The sequence below is a fragment of the Manduca sexta genome, chromosome 23 (assembly GCF_014839805.1).
Source record: "Manduca sexta isolate Smith_Timp_Sample1 chromosome 23, JHU_Msex_v1.0, whole genome shotgun sequence".
Classification (NCBI taxonomy): Eukaryota; Metazoa; Arthropoda; class Insecta; order Lepidoptera; family Sphingidae; genus Manduca; species Manduca sexta.
This window is the reverse complement of record NC_051137.1, coordinates 9,521,585-9,538,119: the sequence shown is the minus strand read 5'-3', so window position 1 is coordinate 9,538,119 and position 16,535 is coordinate 9,521,585. Positions and strand designations below refer to the sequence as shown.

General features: G+C 34.7%; 2 protein-coding genes across 3 annotated transcripts; one reads left to right on the top strand and one right to left on the bottom strand.

Annotated features, from left to right (window-relative positions):
- Positions 1 to 999: 999 nt before the first annotated feature.
- LOC115441018 (frizzled-7) lies at positions 1,000 to 3,965 on the bottom strand. The gene is made up of 2 exons (XM_030165577.2): positions 2,783 to 3,965; positions 1,000 to 1,895 (listed from the first exon to the last, which is right to left on the bottom strand). The coding sequence occupies exons 1-2, from the start codon at positions 3,963 to 3,965 to the stop codon at positions 1,378 to 1,380; spliced, it is 1,701 nt and encodes a 566-aa protein (XP_030021437.1). The 3' UTR covers positions 1,000 to 1,377.
- An 864-nt stretch (positions 3,966 to 4,829) lies between these two features.
- LOC115441046 (anaphase-promoting complex subunit 5) lies at positions 4,830 to 15,816 on the top strand. 2 transcript variants are annotated; one of them, XM_030165626.2, is made up of 14 exons: positions 4,830 to 4,932; positions 6,545 to 6,896; positions 6,975 to 7,051; positions 7,501 to 7,717; positions 8,007 to 8,140; positions 8,425 to 8,534; positions 8,606 to 8,765; positions 9,407 to 9,585; positions 9,869 to 10,154; positions 10,298 to 10,448; positions 10,670 to 10,828; positions 11,989 to 12,423; positions 12,505 to 12,665; positions 15,674 to 15,816. In XM_030165626.2, exons 2-14 carry the CDS (start codon positions 6,767 to 6,769, stop codon positions 15,788 to 15,790), a joined length of 2,316 nt encoding a protein of 771 aa, XP_030021486.1. In that variant the 5' UTR covers positions 4,830 to 4,932; positions 6,545 to 6,766; the 3' UTR covers positions 15,791 to 15,816. The 2 variants fall into 2 exon arrangements, with proteins under 2 accessions (XP_030021486.1, XP_037297670.1); XM_037441773.1 differs by lacking the exon at positions 4,830 to 4,932 and having other exon boundaries at positions 6,516 to 6,896; positions 8,609 to 8,765.
- Positions 15,817 to 16,535: the final 719 nt, after the last annotated feature.

Genomic DNA, 16,535 nt, shown 5'->3' with positions numbered 1-16,535 from the left:
GCTCGATTTTTTGGTACTCTTTATTTAATTACAACCTACATACTTAATATTAAAGAGATGTATTTATAGTCAGTATAGTTTTGTAGAAGTGTATTTTTTTTTGTTTTTGTTGAACAAATATAGAGACCCTATTTATTTAGTGAAGAAGCCTTCTTAACAAATTTCAACCAGAATTTCAAATAATGAATTATAATTATCATACAAATACCAAACTTTGTATCAAATACATACTTAAGGGCCTGTACAACATTATACCTCAATCATGGCCCATGGTGGCTTCATATTATTAATGACTTTTTTTCTTGACTATGTTAGCCCGGCAGGGCTGGCTTATATAAACACACCAGTCTTGCGGGTGAGTGCTTTAGGTACTGCGAGCCTTTAAGTGGTCATGCTGAGGGCGACCCTCTAAAGGGTCACGGCCTCGGCTCGGGAGGGCCACTGAGAGAGGATGAGACATCAGTGATAATGGGTAACGCGAGTGGTGCGCAAGCGACCTAACAATCTACCTAGTTTACATCGGCACGCGGGCCGGAATTATCAGCAGGATCGGAGGGACGGGAGACGCGGCCTGGTCCTCTGCGGCGAGGACGGAGCTGCGGTCGTATGGAGTGTTTGAGCTTTTTGAGCTGCTCGCTCTGGGTCAGTAAGAACGCAACGTGGCCTTCTCCATTTCGCGCGGTCGAAAGGAGATTAAGTACTTACCATAAAAATAAATAGTAATAAGATAGGTGATTTTTCTTTGTTTTTTATGTAACCACCGTTTTAACCCTTCGGAGATTAAAGGCATGAGTGTGTTTATTGACAGGCATACAAACGCGAATAGCGATTTCCACTTGGTGATATGCGTGAGCAGCTGCAAGTCTATAACTTAATATTATGTTTCTAAAATAAAGCACAAGTTTATTTAGAGGAATATATATTTTCAGTTAAATTGACATTAAATATTATGTCATTCTTATTTGAGTAAAACAGATTTAAAAATATAATACAAAAAAAAATATTGAAATGAGCATTTAATTTCTACAGATCTTATAAACTAGAATGAAACATGATAAATCATTGTAAATGTGGACACAAACAATTATGACAAAATTATATACACTTAATCAGCCTCATTTTGAACTTGTATTGCTTAAATTATGAAATATTTTAACATAATAGCTGTCTTATACTGTATTCTTTTAGATGTTATTATTTTTAATATTTAAACATGTCTCAATGTTCAATTTTTTTTTATCTTTAGGCAGTGATAACATTGAATGTAAATCATTTAATTCCTATATGGATTTGTAAAAATTATACAACTAAAAATATTGTAAAAACAAAAAGGCTACAAAATAAATACCTAAGCGTGTATCAAAAAAATTAGAGCTATCACACATATGCTTCCACTCTTCGACCTTTTATCTTATCAAAGAATTGACGCCAGGAAATCAAAGTTTTACCTGACCAAATCCAGAAACTTGATGTAATTCCAACTATCATTGTCATTAAGTATTTGATCATAAACATTTCAAATTTGGGACGATCCGGATCCTGATGCGAAAATGGGCATGGAATAGAATACAATGGTCTAGAACACATGTCACGGTGCCAAGTCAACATCCAATCATCAAAATGTGCCTGCTCATAAAACAGACATGCAATAACAATTAAAGCAGGTACAGTATATAACACTCCAAATATGCCAATGCGTATCATCAGTTTTTCTAGCTTATCAGTTTTTGTTCCATCATGCTTCATAACTGTTCTTATACGGAAAAGTGATACAAAACCAGCCAACAAAAAAATTGTACCTAGCACTAAATACACACACAATGGTGCCAGCACAAATCCTCTCAAGGCCTCTGCATCCCATAGGCCAACATAACAAACTCCAGATAGTATGTCACCTGAAAATAAACAAAAAGAGAATAAATATTATTTGCAACAGTTTAATTCTTATAAACAAGTCAACAAATCAACATTTTGATATGGCAGGTTTGTAAATATAGAGCCAACTTAACACCATAATATTGAATATTATTTATCTATCTAGCATACTAGAAGTTCCAAAATAGCAAATTTTTTATACAATATTTTAAAGTGTATCTAGCAGCCTTATATCAAGTATATAATTATATATTGGGTATCAATTATGTCTATTGTTTTGTGTAAAGTAGTTCTGTAATTTGCTACATAATTGTGTTACTACATTATGATCAAGATAGTCTTATGAGGGTAAATTTAACAGGCCCTGAAAATGTGTTATATGGAAAGTGGGTAGGTATATGTTAATATTCCTGGTACAGTGTGGTGATAACAGTTTATCTACAAATTTTTAAACAAATAATTTGAACAAGTAAATGTTATTTTAATGTAAGAATTTAGTAGATTTGATTATAAAGAAATAAGTATAGATAATAATAGATGTGATAGTAATCTTCCGTTTCAAGTACTTTACTGTTACCTAAAGAGTTACAATTTGGCTATGATTCTGTTTATTAACTATGTTTGAAGTTTGAACATGTCACTAAATTAGTTAAACAGGAATAATTAGAAATATTACATTTATATTTTGGGTCCAATTCTATAATTCAACAAGTCATGGTTAGTAAACATTTATTTTCACATAAATACTCAATTCATTCATTCATTCACATTCTGGGCATAGCAGATATAGCATTATACATTTTTAGTTTAAAATATATTTCATAACATTCTCCTGATTCATAAATTATGTTTAGAGCAATCCAAGTAAATGGATGAGGTAAATAAATGCTTGACATTATGAACTTACCATCCACTTTCCCCATTGCTAGTATTGATATTGTCTTTATGGCAGGTACAGCCCAAGCAGCTAAATGAAAATATTGCGAATTAGCTTCTATAGCTTCATGTCCCCATTTGAGACCAGCAGCCAAAAACCATGTGAGAGTCAAAATAACCCACCATATACTAGAAGCCATACTGAAAAAATATACTACCATGAACAGGATAGTACAGGGCTCATATTTAGTACCCTGAGTAATGATTGATATATTTGGAGGCCTTGGTCCACTGATTGGTGAGGGATATGGTCCCTGGCAGCTAACACTGTCACTAGCACTCCATCCCATTATGTAAGCTGCAGCTACCATCAAATAACATACAGATAAAAATATGATAGGTCTTTCTGGGTACCGAAACCTGTCTGTATCTATGAGGAATGTCAAAACTGTAAATAAACAGCTTAGTGCACACAATGTTGCCCAGATGCCAATCCACATTCTTGAGAAATTCTTTTCATCCTGACTGAAAAACATCTCATTACACGGGGCTCCACAATCATATTCTATTTTGTCACCAACTTTCAATGTGTATTCTAAATCTAAATTCTTAGGAACTTTAAACTGTACTGGACATACGAAGCCATAATCTTTAGCTCCTTGTAGTTTGGTGGGATCTCTCTCAATGCTGGGTTTGTATTCAACCTTGGGAAGTTTACTTTCAGTGTGTTTACGAGATTCATGAGTGACATTGTTATCACCTACACATATCACATTCTCATCTGTTGCGACCGGGAACTTAGCGCAATCCAAGTGTTCAGGCCACGGAAATCCAAAATTAATCATAAGCTCGTCACAATTATGTTTTGCAGATTCGCATAAATGTCGACATGGTGGTATAGCGGTGTCCAAAATTGTGCATACTGGCACATATACAGAACACAAAAAAAATTTCAGATCTGGCGAGCAATTCACTTTGATCAGTGGTGTAAATTGAAGAACTTCAGCCCCAGCGTCCTCTTGACGGACGTGGTTGCGTATGTTTGGAAAAATAGTTTGATTGTATCTTATTTGTTGACAAAAAGGAATTGTTATAGGTTCGCACCGACCGTGTTGAGGTAATGTATCGCCTTGATAAACAGTAACACGGGATGATTCAGTTATGACGAAAAAATATAACACTTTTACGGCAACTGTAATCCACACTTTTTCCATAATGTGGTTATTGTGCACGGAACATTTAAACAAAAAATTAACAGAATGTTACTTATGTCGCATTCTAACAATAGTTTATTTAATTCATGCCGTTTGCATTTTGATTTAGACTAATTAATAACAAATAACGAGATAAAAATACAATTTCTTCAAAGAGAAATAAGAACATAAACATAAAACAGTAGTGTTGGGAGATTTCAGAGATGACTGATGAATGATGATAATGAAGTTGTAAAATCTTTCGATTATGAACATGTCTCGATTTGTCACATAATACGTAATCAAGAAAACTATGCTCAATGCTAATAATGTTCTGAGCTAATTATATATGATGTTATATAGATTATTAACATTCTGTATTTAATTAGTATATGATATAAATTATTGTCATTGTCACCTTGTTGAACTAAAAATACATTTGTTCTCCAGTATGTAGGTAATTGATTCCAACATAATCGAGTACTAGTAAATAATTCGAATAGAAACATTTTTAAAATATCCTGTATAAATGAATACGTGAGCATTTATTATAAAAATATCTATATAATAATATTATGATAAACTGACTGATATTAGGCAGGTAGTATTTTGGCTAATTGGTGAAAATTCGTTTATAATATGCAGTCTCGAAACCCCCTTCTTTTCTTTATAACAACCAAGAGGTGTGTTCGAAATATGAACTGTAACTACTGTTCTAATCACATAAATAATGAAAAAGTAAAATATGTCGAAATAATATAAAATATTAAGTTTGAGACATGTGAAATATTTTTATACCACTGAAAAAGTGAAATATATATTATTATAATATAACTTTTATCGTTTTTATACTCTGGACACACAAGCCAAAATTATGGATATTTATTATTTACATTGACTTGTCTTTGGCTAAATATACAAGCTCAGAAGACTTGCGAAGCCATGAAGAGAAAAAAATATACATACTCTGACATACTCTATGTGAAACGTATTAAACTCAGAACAAGAACAAGCATAGAAGGAATCTAAATTACCCTCATATACTTATCCTATTTTTTCAAATAGGCCAAAACCGTTGAAAAGAACGAGACAAATATTATGTTGCTAAGGTCGGCTTGCGTACACTTTAAAATAACCAAATGGTTACCTTTGGTCCTCTTTATGATGCCGAATTAAAAAGCAAATAAAATGTCAAATGTTCCAACTTGCCAATCTCAAAACAATGTCACAAACGCGCCCACACAATTCAGTTACGTTATACTTCAGCGCGTGCTTTTCAAAAGTGGCTACATGTTTTGTAATATATTTGTTGTTAATTTTAATAAATACACAGTGCTGTTTAAGTAAAATATAGCCCTAGGAACAAGCAATGGCCTGCGTTATTGTGAGGTGTAAAACTCATTCTTCTCGTAAAGAAAATGAAACTGAAATCATCAGCTTCCATCGGTGAGTAAACAAAAAACCTAATATATTTGCTTAAACCCTGTACATAAGTGCAAAAAGTGTTATTAATTATACTTTATTATGCTGTAGTCATATTATAATCTGCTGTTGGCCATTCGATCCAGTCATTATTAAGTATTTTTCATTTTTTACCAATTTACGTAGTCGTGTTCAATAGTGTTGTGCTGCATATTCTGTCGATAACATAGATGTTAGTATATTCTAGTTTACTATTTTGCATAAATTGACTTTTACTTTCAATATACGGTGGTGTAGTGGTAAAAGCCACTTGGAAACCGTGCGCGAAGGCTGGGGTCGAGGAAACTATCTGATTTTCATAGTGTGTTTCATACAATGTGTTCATTGCAGATTCCCCACAGATGATGCTATGAGGCAAAAATGGATCGTTGCCATAGCTCGTCCCAATTGGCATTGGAAAAAGCAGCACCGTGTTTGCTCTAAGCATTTCGACAAAGTTTTATTAACATTGAAATAAACTATCAAACATATGTGACATGAATGATACCGCTGTGTTTTAATTTTACTGTCCCATTTTAGTAGCTTCTGTCAAATCCTACCTCTTGGGTATCTTTTAATGCCTAAGAAAGTCAGAAAAGAACAAAAGGCGTACTGGCTTTCTCCTAGACGAAATTCCGGCCGATTTCTTGTTTGTTACTTACAGCGGTTTCCATTCCTTCCGAAATTTCTAACATTTTCTTAATTTAATAATCTAAATGCTAAACCATTTTTGTGTGAATGACGTTTCGGAAGGCATGGAAACTGCTGTAAATAGCAAATGAAAATTGGACAAAATCTAGCTCGAAGAAAGCCGGTAGTTCTGTAGTTTATTGTAATTTAACAGCTTCTCAACGAGTGCTTTTATATACCCAGACTTCTTTTGGTACTTGAATACCAAATCAGGGTTTTGATATCTTTTTTTTAGCCTTTATCTAAAATAGCAATTTGCAACGGTTTGTAGTTGACCGAAAAGTGTTTATTTTAGCTGGTCTGTGAATTTACCATAGCCGATAGACAAAGCATCTATCGATATCGATAAGATGTCAGAAGGGATCGCAACACAATTAAATTTCTCGCTGTCTAAGACAGAGTACACTCAAATGTCATAGTGTTACTTCTATGCTTGTCATTGTTCTGAGGTATTAAAACGTAGTGATTATATTCTCTTTGAAACGTATTTTGAGAATTCTGAGTATTTTCCACATCAATTTAAAAAAGTCGTCCCGGATTTCGCATTCGAAGCGTTCTGAATTTAGAAACGGGTAAAACGAATGTATTGGTACATAACTAAGTCCGGAAAATTGAATTGAAAAAAAAAAATAAACGGAAAATTATACGAATCGTTTTGCAAATTATTTATCATGGAGTTAGGAAGCGATAATTTTGATTTATTTAAATTAGTAAACGTAAAAGGTAATATCGAAAATATAACTCCGCACAAAATAGCCGTTGTGGCGTTTATTCGTGAATATGGGTTATTAAAAATAGAAGGTATGGCTTAAATAACTGGATAATACTGTCTGTATGTTTTTCCAACTTTATTATTCACCTATTTTGCATTTGTTTTAGCAAAAAAAATGGTTGATTGCACCGTTGCTCCCAAATACAGAAAAGACTTTTGTATGCTGGCACTTAAACTTATTCAGGTAAAAATGGATACATTTCTTTAACAAAATCACACTTTTGCAAAACTATTTTATACTAGCTTTTGCTTGAATGAATTATTGTCATCAACTGAATATGTCGATGGCCCATTTTTTTATCTATCGATATACTGATACACCTTTTACAATTAACATTATATATAAAAATATATATTCAGTACCTTATGTTTTGCTACAATACAAATTAACTTTTTATTTAAAAGGCTTACCATTGAAACCTACAGTGTTCTAAGTGTGCTTTTTAGTGGCATTCTTGGAAAACTATACCCTTTTTAATAAATATGAACCTAGCTGCCACAGTGGTATATCTAGACTAAGCAATTTATGGTACACATTCATCATCACACAGAATAAGGTTTCTTTTATTAAAAACATATATTTTGTGTCAAATATGTCCTCAGAATATTAACACAATTTTTCTTAATTTCCAGTGTCCAGATATGGAATTTAAAGAACTGGAAACTCTTCTCACCAATGGACGCTATAATTTGTTGAGTGTGCATCTTCAGAATTTTTGTGTGCGGCTGCAGAACATATACATGAATGGCATCAGTGCACTTGTAGACTGTGTCACATCAACTGTTGACAAACTAATGGTTGAACAAAGTGAAACTAATCCATGTATCATAACTAGATACAGTGTTCTCGGTAAGATTGATTTCAGTTATTACATTATTACTGTTTCATAATTCATGTAGCATGAGTAAGGAAGAGTGCCCTGTAACATGGGTGTGACCATGTGACATGTCTTACCCCTTTTGCAATAAAAACTGTTATTGACAAATCCAGGCAGTTTGTCATTGATTCTTGTAGTAGTCAGTTGGTTGGTGATATCTTTGTAAAAGTATTTCTGTTGAATAAGTGATAGATTATTTTGTTTTAATCAAAATCACTTCTATTTCTGTCATTATATTATGATTTTATTTACTATTTTCAGGATTGTATTTGAGAAGAATACTCTTTCAGCTAAAATTATTGACATTTGTGCAAACAGTGGCACTTTTTAAATCATTTTGTCTGTATTATCAAAGAGGCAGACCAGGATTAATGATGAGGTCTTTGAGTAAAGAAGTAAGTATACAAGTAATATGTTGGTGGGATGTGTTTTAATCACCATATTGTAAATTTCACACAGTATTTGTGCTGAATTTGTTAGTATGTCCAGTGAGACTGGAATATGATAATACAATATGATTTTATTTTCTTTGCTTGATTCCTGTGAAGTATTCTCTCTTGTTTGTCAACATTATATTTGGATTACATTGTACCATTGTAACTTTACATTCAAACTTATTTGGTCTCAGTAGCAATGATAAAAAATCTGTTACATCTATTTAAAATGTTCTGTGTTATAGAAATTAAACAACATGGAGCCACAAATGGTAACAACCACATCTCCAGTTATACCAGAAGAGTACAAACCCCTGGAATTGTCAATGAAAATGAATATTATTGAAAGAGACAAGTATGTGTTCTGTAGCTTTTAATTTGGTTTTGTTAATGTTTAGACTATATTTAAATATATTTATTTTTCAGTAGCTTTGATGAAGGTCACTGGTCTCGAAAACAAGCTGAATTATTTACAGCGCAACAAGCAAATTTACTTCAAGTGTATGAGAAAAAGGCTTTGCCTCCTCGTCAATTACAAAAAGCAATAGCACAGATCATGCATGATATTCCGGAGTATTCAGATATAGTGAGTTGATGAGGATTTTTTTAGTAAAGTATTATAATTATAAAATATATTAAAGACAATTATGATCACGATTGGGTTACGATTTTAAAATCGTTTATTAATTAAATTAAGATTGAGTAGGATTTCTATGAATTTTATTAGTGGAGTCAAATTTGTATGCATATAACTTTACACAGAGAGAAAAATAATTATTGCTCCTACTGACAGGTGGTGGATCTCTCATATGTGAGAGTCCCCCTGGATAGGTACTACTGCAATGTCTATTTCTGCCGCCAAGTAGCAGTGTGAAGTCATTGTTGTGTTCTGGTTTGAAGAAAATTGTAGCCAGAGTAACTACTGGATATAATGAGACGTAACATCTCATGTCTCAGAATGGCGAATGCAGTGGAATACAAAACATACTATACAATACATACATATACTTTGTAATTCATGGTGTTGGATGATGTTTTTACTGTTTTATGGGCGGTTGTATGGCTTACCATTAGGTAAAAGCAAGCTCGTATTGTCATTTAAAGCAAAAAAAAAAGACCACTCTTTCTTTTTAAATGTAACCGATAACAGAGGCCATTGCACACATTAAAACCTCTATCACACAATTTATTTTCTAACAAACACAATTTTTTTTTTGTTTTTTTCAGCATTTCCTGAGCTTCTTAAATTGTTTACGAGCAAATGAGTTCTGTGGTGCTCAGGATTCGCTTTACAACTGTTTTGATCGATCAGGACTCCGTGCGGGCAGTGCATCAAGTGACAGAAACAAAAATTTTCTTTTTGCAGCCCTTAACAGAGCCGCACTGCACGCCCATTTTGGCCATAAGTAAGTGAGCTACCCTGATAAATATGCTTTGTCACTGGCTCATTCTTTATTCATTTCGTGTTAGTGTTTGTACATAGAACTATGCACAGTTCACATTAGAGTTGCTAATTTAAAATACTTTTTTTTTCAATATATTCTTGTTCTACTAATATCTGGGGCATGAAATATTGAAAATTATATAAGTTTAATTTCTATCCTTTTATAATAAATAATACATAAAAATGCAGTGTAATTTTTGACTTTGGTAAATGAATATACCTAATAATTATTTTTGTGGATGCAGAGAGTTGTCAACGGAAGCTGCGCGCGAGGCCGTGTCGCGCGCGCAGGAGGTGTGTGATGGAGACGCGGTGAGCGCGGCGTCGGCCTGGGCGGCGCTGGCGGGGGCACGTGGAGCGGGGGGCGCTGGCGCCGCGCCGGGGGCAGTGGACGCGAGCCGCGCAACGCCTCGGGACGCCGATGACACCGCTCCGCGCCGCCCGCGACCTCCGCGACACGCCGCCGTCGCCGCACAGTTCTCTGCGCAGCACAAAGCTGTTAACGGAGCTCATCCCGCTGAAGTTTTCCAGGTGAAATGCTAGGGTCCATATTATGATATACATATGTATTAACGCAAAATGATCTTGACCGAAATGATTATCAGCAATAGCCACTTCGTTCGACAGCAATGATCCACGTTTTTGCCGTAGTTAACAGATGTTTTTGTTGACAGATGTTGATGAAAAGCGATTTGCATAATTACCTTCATTCCATGACTGATCTTACGATGACTGGTCTGGCCAACACTGCAGCGCTGTGGGCGCTTTACGGGAAAACTGAGATGGCGTCAGTCACTTCGCAATTATTGCTTAACCTTAATACTAGTATGTGATTATAATTTTTTTTATACAATGCTTTTGTGTTTGATACAACCAAACCAATTTCCTATAAAATTTGTTAGTACAGTATGCTACATTACCTCTGACTAACATAAAATGTTATATTTTTTTCAAATTTAATGGCATGATTTAACATATTGCTATTAATTTGACAAAAAGATTGAGTGATAGAATGTAGTTGTTTCACTTGCGTGGTGTTTTTGCAGAGTGCGGCGGCGGTAACGCGGACGGCGCGGCGGGCGCGGCGGCGGTGGCGGCGTGGCGCGCGCACGGCTCGCTGGTGGCGGCGCTCGCCGCGCACTTCCCCGCGCGCGCGCTGCGCACCATTGCCGTCGCCGCGCACGCACAACGCGCGCTGCACGCCGGTGCGTAGTTTACACATTGCACATCGACACTAATATACAGGGTCATTTTGACATCGCGTTACTTAATTAAATCACACACTTATCCCCTTGCAAATAACACTTTACAACAAGTTACTTGAGCCGTAAATGTAAAATAAAAAGTTATTGACAAAATAAATATTAATAAAAAGTAATTTTAATTTTACACGCCCCAATGCTACTACTCTAAGAGAATTCGTTGCAGCGGCAACATCATACTTTCAGTCAGAAATATACCCACGCACATGCCATATTCGCATTAAACTACAAAATGATTAAAAAATCAGAAAACTATAACTAGGATTTTTCGTGAAAATATTAATAGTTTTTGGCACAATGTCAGCAAAGGTGAAGACGAGTATGTGATTTCATTTAAAAACGCAATGTCAAAATGACCCTGTATAAATAAAAAGAGGGCTTGTACGAGCTTTTTTTTCAATAATAGAAAGATGCATGACTCTGGAGTGCTATAGGCTATTTTTATCCTGGAAAAATTGCACGCGTGCAGAACGGCAGGCAAAAGCTAATTCAAAATAAAGAGACATACAAAAATACAGCTCGTTAGGAAGACAGCGATTCTACGGCCAAATCTTTCTTTTTTGTCTCTAATATATATACATCGTTGTGCCTGTGGTAGGTATAGATCCATAAAATTACAGAGTATTGCATGCCGCGCGATGATTATCACACTTGTTCGCTGTTCAGTTTATGAATGTATAAGAGCGGTCAGTTCGTACTCTAGTCTATGGTTACAATACGTGCGAAATTACCTGGGCGCATGCAATGCAGCATTGTATTACCTTAACTAGCATTCTTTCTGATGGCCATCCTATCATTTTATTTTAAAATTTGGTATCTCTATGATGATTAAGTTGTTATCTGTTCTTGACCTTATTACATGGTTGGCTGCTTTTCTCTGTTCTAGGTTTAGGTGATCCTTGCAAGACCCGGTATAGCGACCCAGATCCGCCATTTAATGCATTGTTGCACCACTATGATGCATGCTCGAATTCTTAGACGTGAAAACAGCCATTAGGTCTAAACAATAACAAATTAATCCACATTTCCCAACATCACATTTCTGTAAATGTTGGCTTTGAATCTGTAGACTTAGAATTTTTTAAACCATACTTCAATTACAGGTAAATGGGAGGAGGCCGATCAGAGTATACGACAACTAGCTTCGTTAGACAGATGGGGAAGTCAACTACTCAAAGCTGAAATGTATTTACTTAAGGGTGACGCGACTGAAGCGATAGATTCTCTGAACGATGTTTTAGATTTCTGCAAAACGCAGGATGACAGCCTTCACTTCGTGTCTCTGAGATTGAAAGCGATGATTCTCATGTCACAAGTGCAACATTCCTTTAGCAGCATCCAATCCACCAATATTATGTTACTCAATGAAGCCCTTACTATAGCAAAGAAATACCACTTGCATTATTTGGCCACAACAATTGAAATGCATATTGCAAACGTACAGTTGAACATGGGATGTGCGAAAAATGCTTTGGTTTTAGTGAGAAAAGTTTTGCCATATATAATGGCACACGGTAGCACGTACGATTTAGCTAGAGGTAATAAGTTTTTTTTAATATGTATTAATACGATAGTATCGGTATAGTATATTGTAATTTAATAATATTTTTTTATTGCAGCCATGTTGTTGTACACAAAGTGTCGCATTGCTACGGCCCCCATAAATACAGAAACGAGGATGCAAGTGCTTCAGTCATGCTGCGACGCATTGGAGTCCGTTAAAAGCAACTTTTCCAAAGTGGGTGCTCACGCTAGGATTTTACAAACTTGGTACTTACAGGTAATATAAGATCATTTATATAATAAAAATATTATATAATTATTTATTTCATTATATTATATTATATAATTATTTATTTCATTATATAGTCATGTTAAAGTTTTCGATGTCAATGAAATGTTAAAATTTAACACGTTAATTGCTGCTCTCGTAATAATTTTGGTTTTGGTGCGCAGTACTTTTGGGCTACATAGAGTTGGAGTGTTGAAAAAAAAACCTAAGACTATCTTACTTACTCTTGTCGCGCTGCCAAATGTCAGTGCGGGACAACACATTCCGTGCGTGTTGCTCAGCATTGATGGATACTTTATTGTATAGGCACCGCAGGCAACGTGTTAAGAGCGTTTACGTGCCGCGCGTGAAGTCAACTATAGGTAATTCTTCGTAAAATTCACTCACACAGAGCCGTTGCGTAGCTGTGTGCGTAGAGTTAGCGCGTCGGCTATCTTTATAGTCAGACCAACCAATTTTGATCTTTTCGCTTTAATTATCTAATTGGAATGTAACTTATGATTTATGAATTTATGATAAAATGAAGAATTCTATTATTAAATATATAAGAATTCATCATGAAATAGTTTATATGTATCATTTTGTAATTATAAAAAAATAAACATTTTTAACAAATTTTAACGGCAATTTTACAAATTGTTTTTTCACTTTTAAATGCAAATGCATTTGCATTTAGAAAGTACCCTTTAGTAAAGTGGAGCTCATCATGAAGCCGAAAGATAGGCACCAGAACTCCGTAATCAGACAATAAATCAGGAAAATTACTGTGCTACGATGTTTATAATGGACCACATAATTACTCCATAGATCTGCAGTTTTTAATATTTAGCGTATTGAAAGTTTAAATTAAGTCATTAGAAATTACATATTGGAATTTATATTTTTGAGTCAGAAGGTGTATGTAATGAGATGTCATTTTTAGGTGTATAACTAAAAAGTGAGAAATAAAAGACTTCTTTTTCGGAAGTTGGTTATATTTTTTGGATAGTTTTTTTAATAGGTATTGCTATATATCATATCAGAAACGATCACGATGGAGGAAAATGGCGTCAGATTTCTGTAACCACCCCTCCCCTACCGACTACTGCAGTCGCCCACCTACTAACCACAGAGCGCGCTGGTGCTACCGTGGCCCGCACGATTCTAATAGTTGGCCGCCAATACAGCGGGTACCGCATACAACCGCGCACCCCGCGGGCGTAAAACGAGTTTTGAAATGTGCGTTTAGTCCATTGAAATGTTACAATTTAAGGACTGAATATTGCATTTCTTGGAGGACATAATTTTATTTTTGGGCCATGTGTGGGGGGTCAATAGAAGCTTAACCTCAAGTTTGTGGGGTCGCCACCCTTGTCCTCCGGCCGCCATCTTGGAAAAAGGGGTGAAAACACTTTTTTATTTTTGTAAAGCCATAATTTGTAGCAAATTGTTTTGCCTGCAAATATGTTTTTTTTCTCCTTTATCCCCAAATGGTAACTCATACCTTTTCTACCTGCATAACATTCGATAAGTTAAATTTGGTAAGTTCTATGGCAAAGAAAAGAGTTAGGAATAAATAAGTAAAGTTGTACGAAATTAACAAAAAATTGTAATAATATATTTACAATAAAAAAAATATCAAAAAATAAGTTATACATTTTGTTTCGACCGGATTCTCATGAGCATTGACGAACCCGGTAAACTTTGGAGCGCTGTAACAGCGTTTTAAATGAATGAAATAAAAAAAAATTATAGGGAACAATTTTCCTCAAAAGATCATTTACAAGTTAGTTTGAGGTAATTTTTTGTAAAATGTAAAAAAGTTATAGAGCAAAAAGAAAACTTTTATAAACATTTTCTCACATTTTTGCTTATAACTTCTTTAATTTTTAATTTAGGGCAAAAGTTATATAAACATATTTGTAGGCAAAACAATTTGCTACAAATTATGACTTTACAAAATTTATGTAAGACGCATAGTTTCTGAGATATCGCGAAAAAAGTGTTTTCACCCCTTTTTCCATGATGGCGGCCAGGGGACAAGGGGGGCGACCTCACAAACTTGAGATTAAGCTTCTATTGACCCCCGACACATGTTCTAAAAATAAAATTGGGTCCTCTAAAAAATACAAAGCTCATGTAACATTTCAATGGGCTAATTGTTTTTAGCTTAAGGTTCCTATTTTACTTACTAAAGTACTAAGATGTGGCAATCACTGTATACACGTGACTATTTTTCTACGCACAGCAAAGTCCAACTGGAGTCTCGCCGGAGCGACGAGCGATACGTCCTCTCTCTAGAAAGCCTCAAGGCGGACTAATTTGAAACGATTTGCGCGTTGCGTTTTATAGTGGTATTTAAAATATTTATAGAAAAATAACAGAACTAATTTTGTAGAATTTTTAAATTGTATGTTTTTAAGGAGATGTTCTTCTATTATAGTAATCCAATATTATATTCAATTAAGTAAGATATAGTGATAAAAAATCATTTAAATGACCAACATTTCTGAAATTTTCGAATTCTTTGAATTTTTATTTCTCATGAATTAAACATAAAAAGATATTTTTTCTCTACTAACTTTTTTCTTCAGGATCTTTTTAGTTAGATAAAAATAACATATTGTTATGTTTCTTAGTGGTTTAAGATATTTGGAGCTTCGAAATAGACGTTCGAAGCGCAAATTTGAAAACCTCTGTTCAATAATCATTAAACAATTTACAAATACTCAATAAATCTAAAAATTTTCTCTACTAACTTTTTAGACAACAAAATTTTCTATAATAATTACTAATTCATATGTTTTTAAAATAATGTTTTGATGGATATTATCTCCTTCGAAAAGTGCTGTTTTTGAGACATACGGCGCGCGGATGCGTAAACGCTCTTAAAACATTTTCTATGTTTTTTGCCAAAAACATTCAACACAGATATTGGTTTACTAAATGAAATATACTCGTAATTATGGCACAAATGTAAAGGATTAATCTAAACATGAAAATTATTATCCTTTCAGGCTCAACTGTACCACGATATTGGAAACCACGCTGCGCGCAACCAATGTGCGTGGATGTACAGGCAGCTTGAACAAAATCCAATTGAACCCTCGAACATGCTACTTGTAATGTATTAAATAATAAAAATTAATTAATAAGAAAAGTTCCATTTCATCATTTTCTATCTGCCCCTATTTGATTTATGTGTGTAGTCTGATTTATGCGAGTGCGATAATCACACCTGGCTCGGCATGTGGTGAGATGCAAAAATTTCTAAGTTACTGGTTCAGCGCCAGTCACTGCAACGATCCATCTGCAAGTCGCGTGTTTGTGTTAGCAATGGTGGCTCGTCGGTTATGCGGAAAAACTGTTTTATACCGGCTCGGACAGTGCCCATGCTCAAGGCTAACTAGGCACTTGTGTTCGTGTGTTTTATTTATTTTCGTTGCATGTTTTGATTTAGTAACATCGATACTATGTGGGCAAAAAACAACAATATTAAATTTTAATATAAAAAACAGTAAATATGGTTTACTGGGGCCTTATTCTCTATGCTACATTTTGCCAGTGCGTAACAAGCACGTAACGTATGGCATAATGTATTTTAATAAAAGGTACAACAAATTATTAAAAAGAAAAAGTATATAAAAAGAAAATAAGATTAATTTGTTAAAAAATATTTTATCATAGGTACACAAACACACGCACGCACGCACTCGCCCCTTTTATTCCCGAAGGGATAGCGGCAAGTAGTGCATCCACCTTTCGCCGTGTATATTCCATCCCACGTGATAGAGGTGAGCCTATCGCCATGTCGGGCATAAATTTCAGATTTTGGCCTAATCTCCACACCGAATGCACGCCCATGTACGGTGGGACATT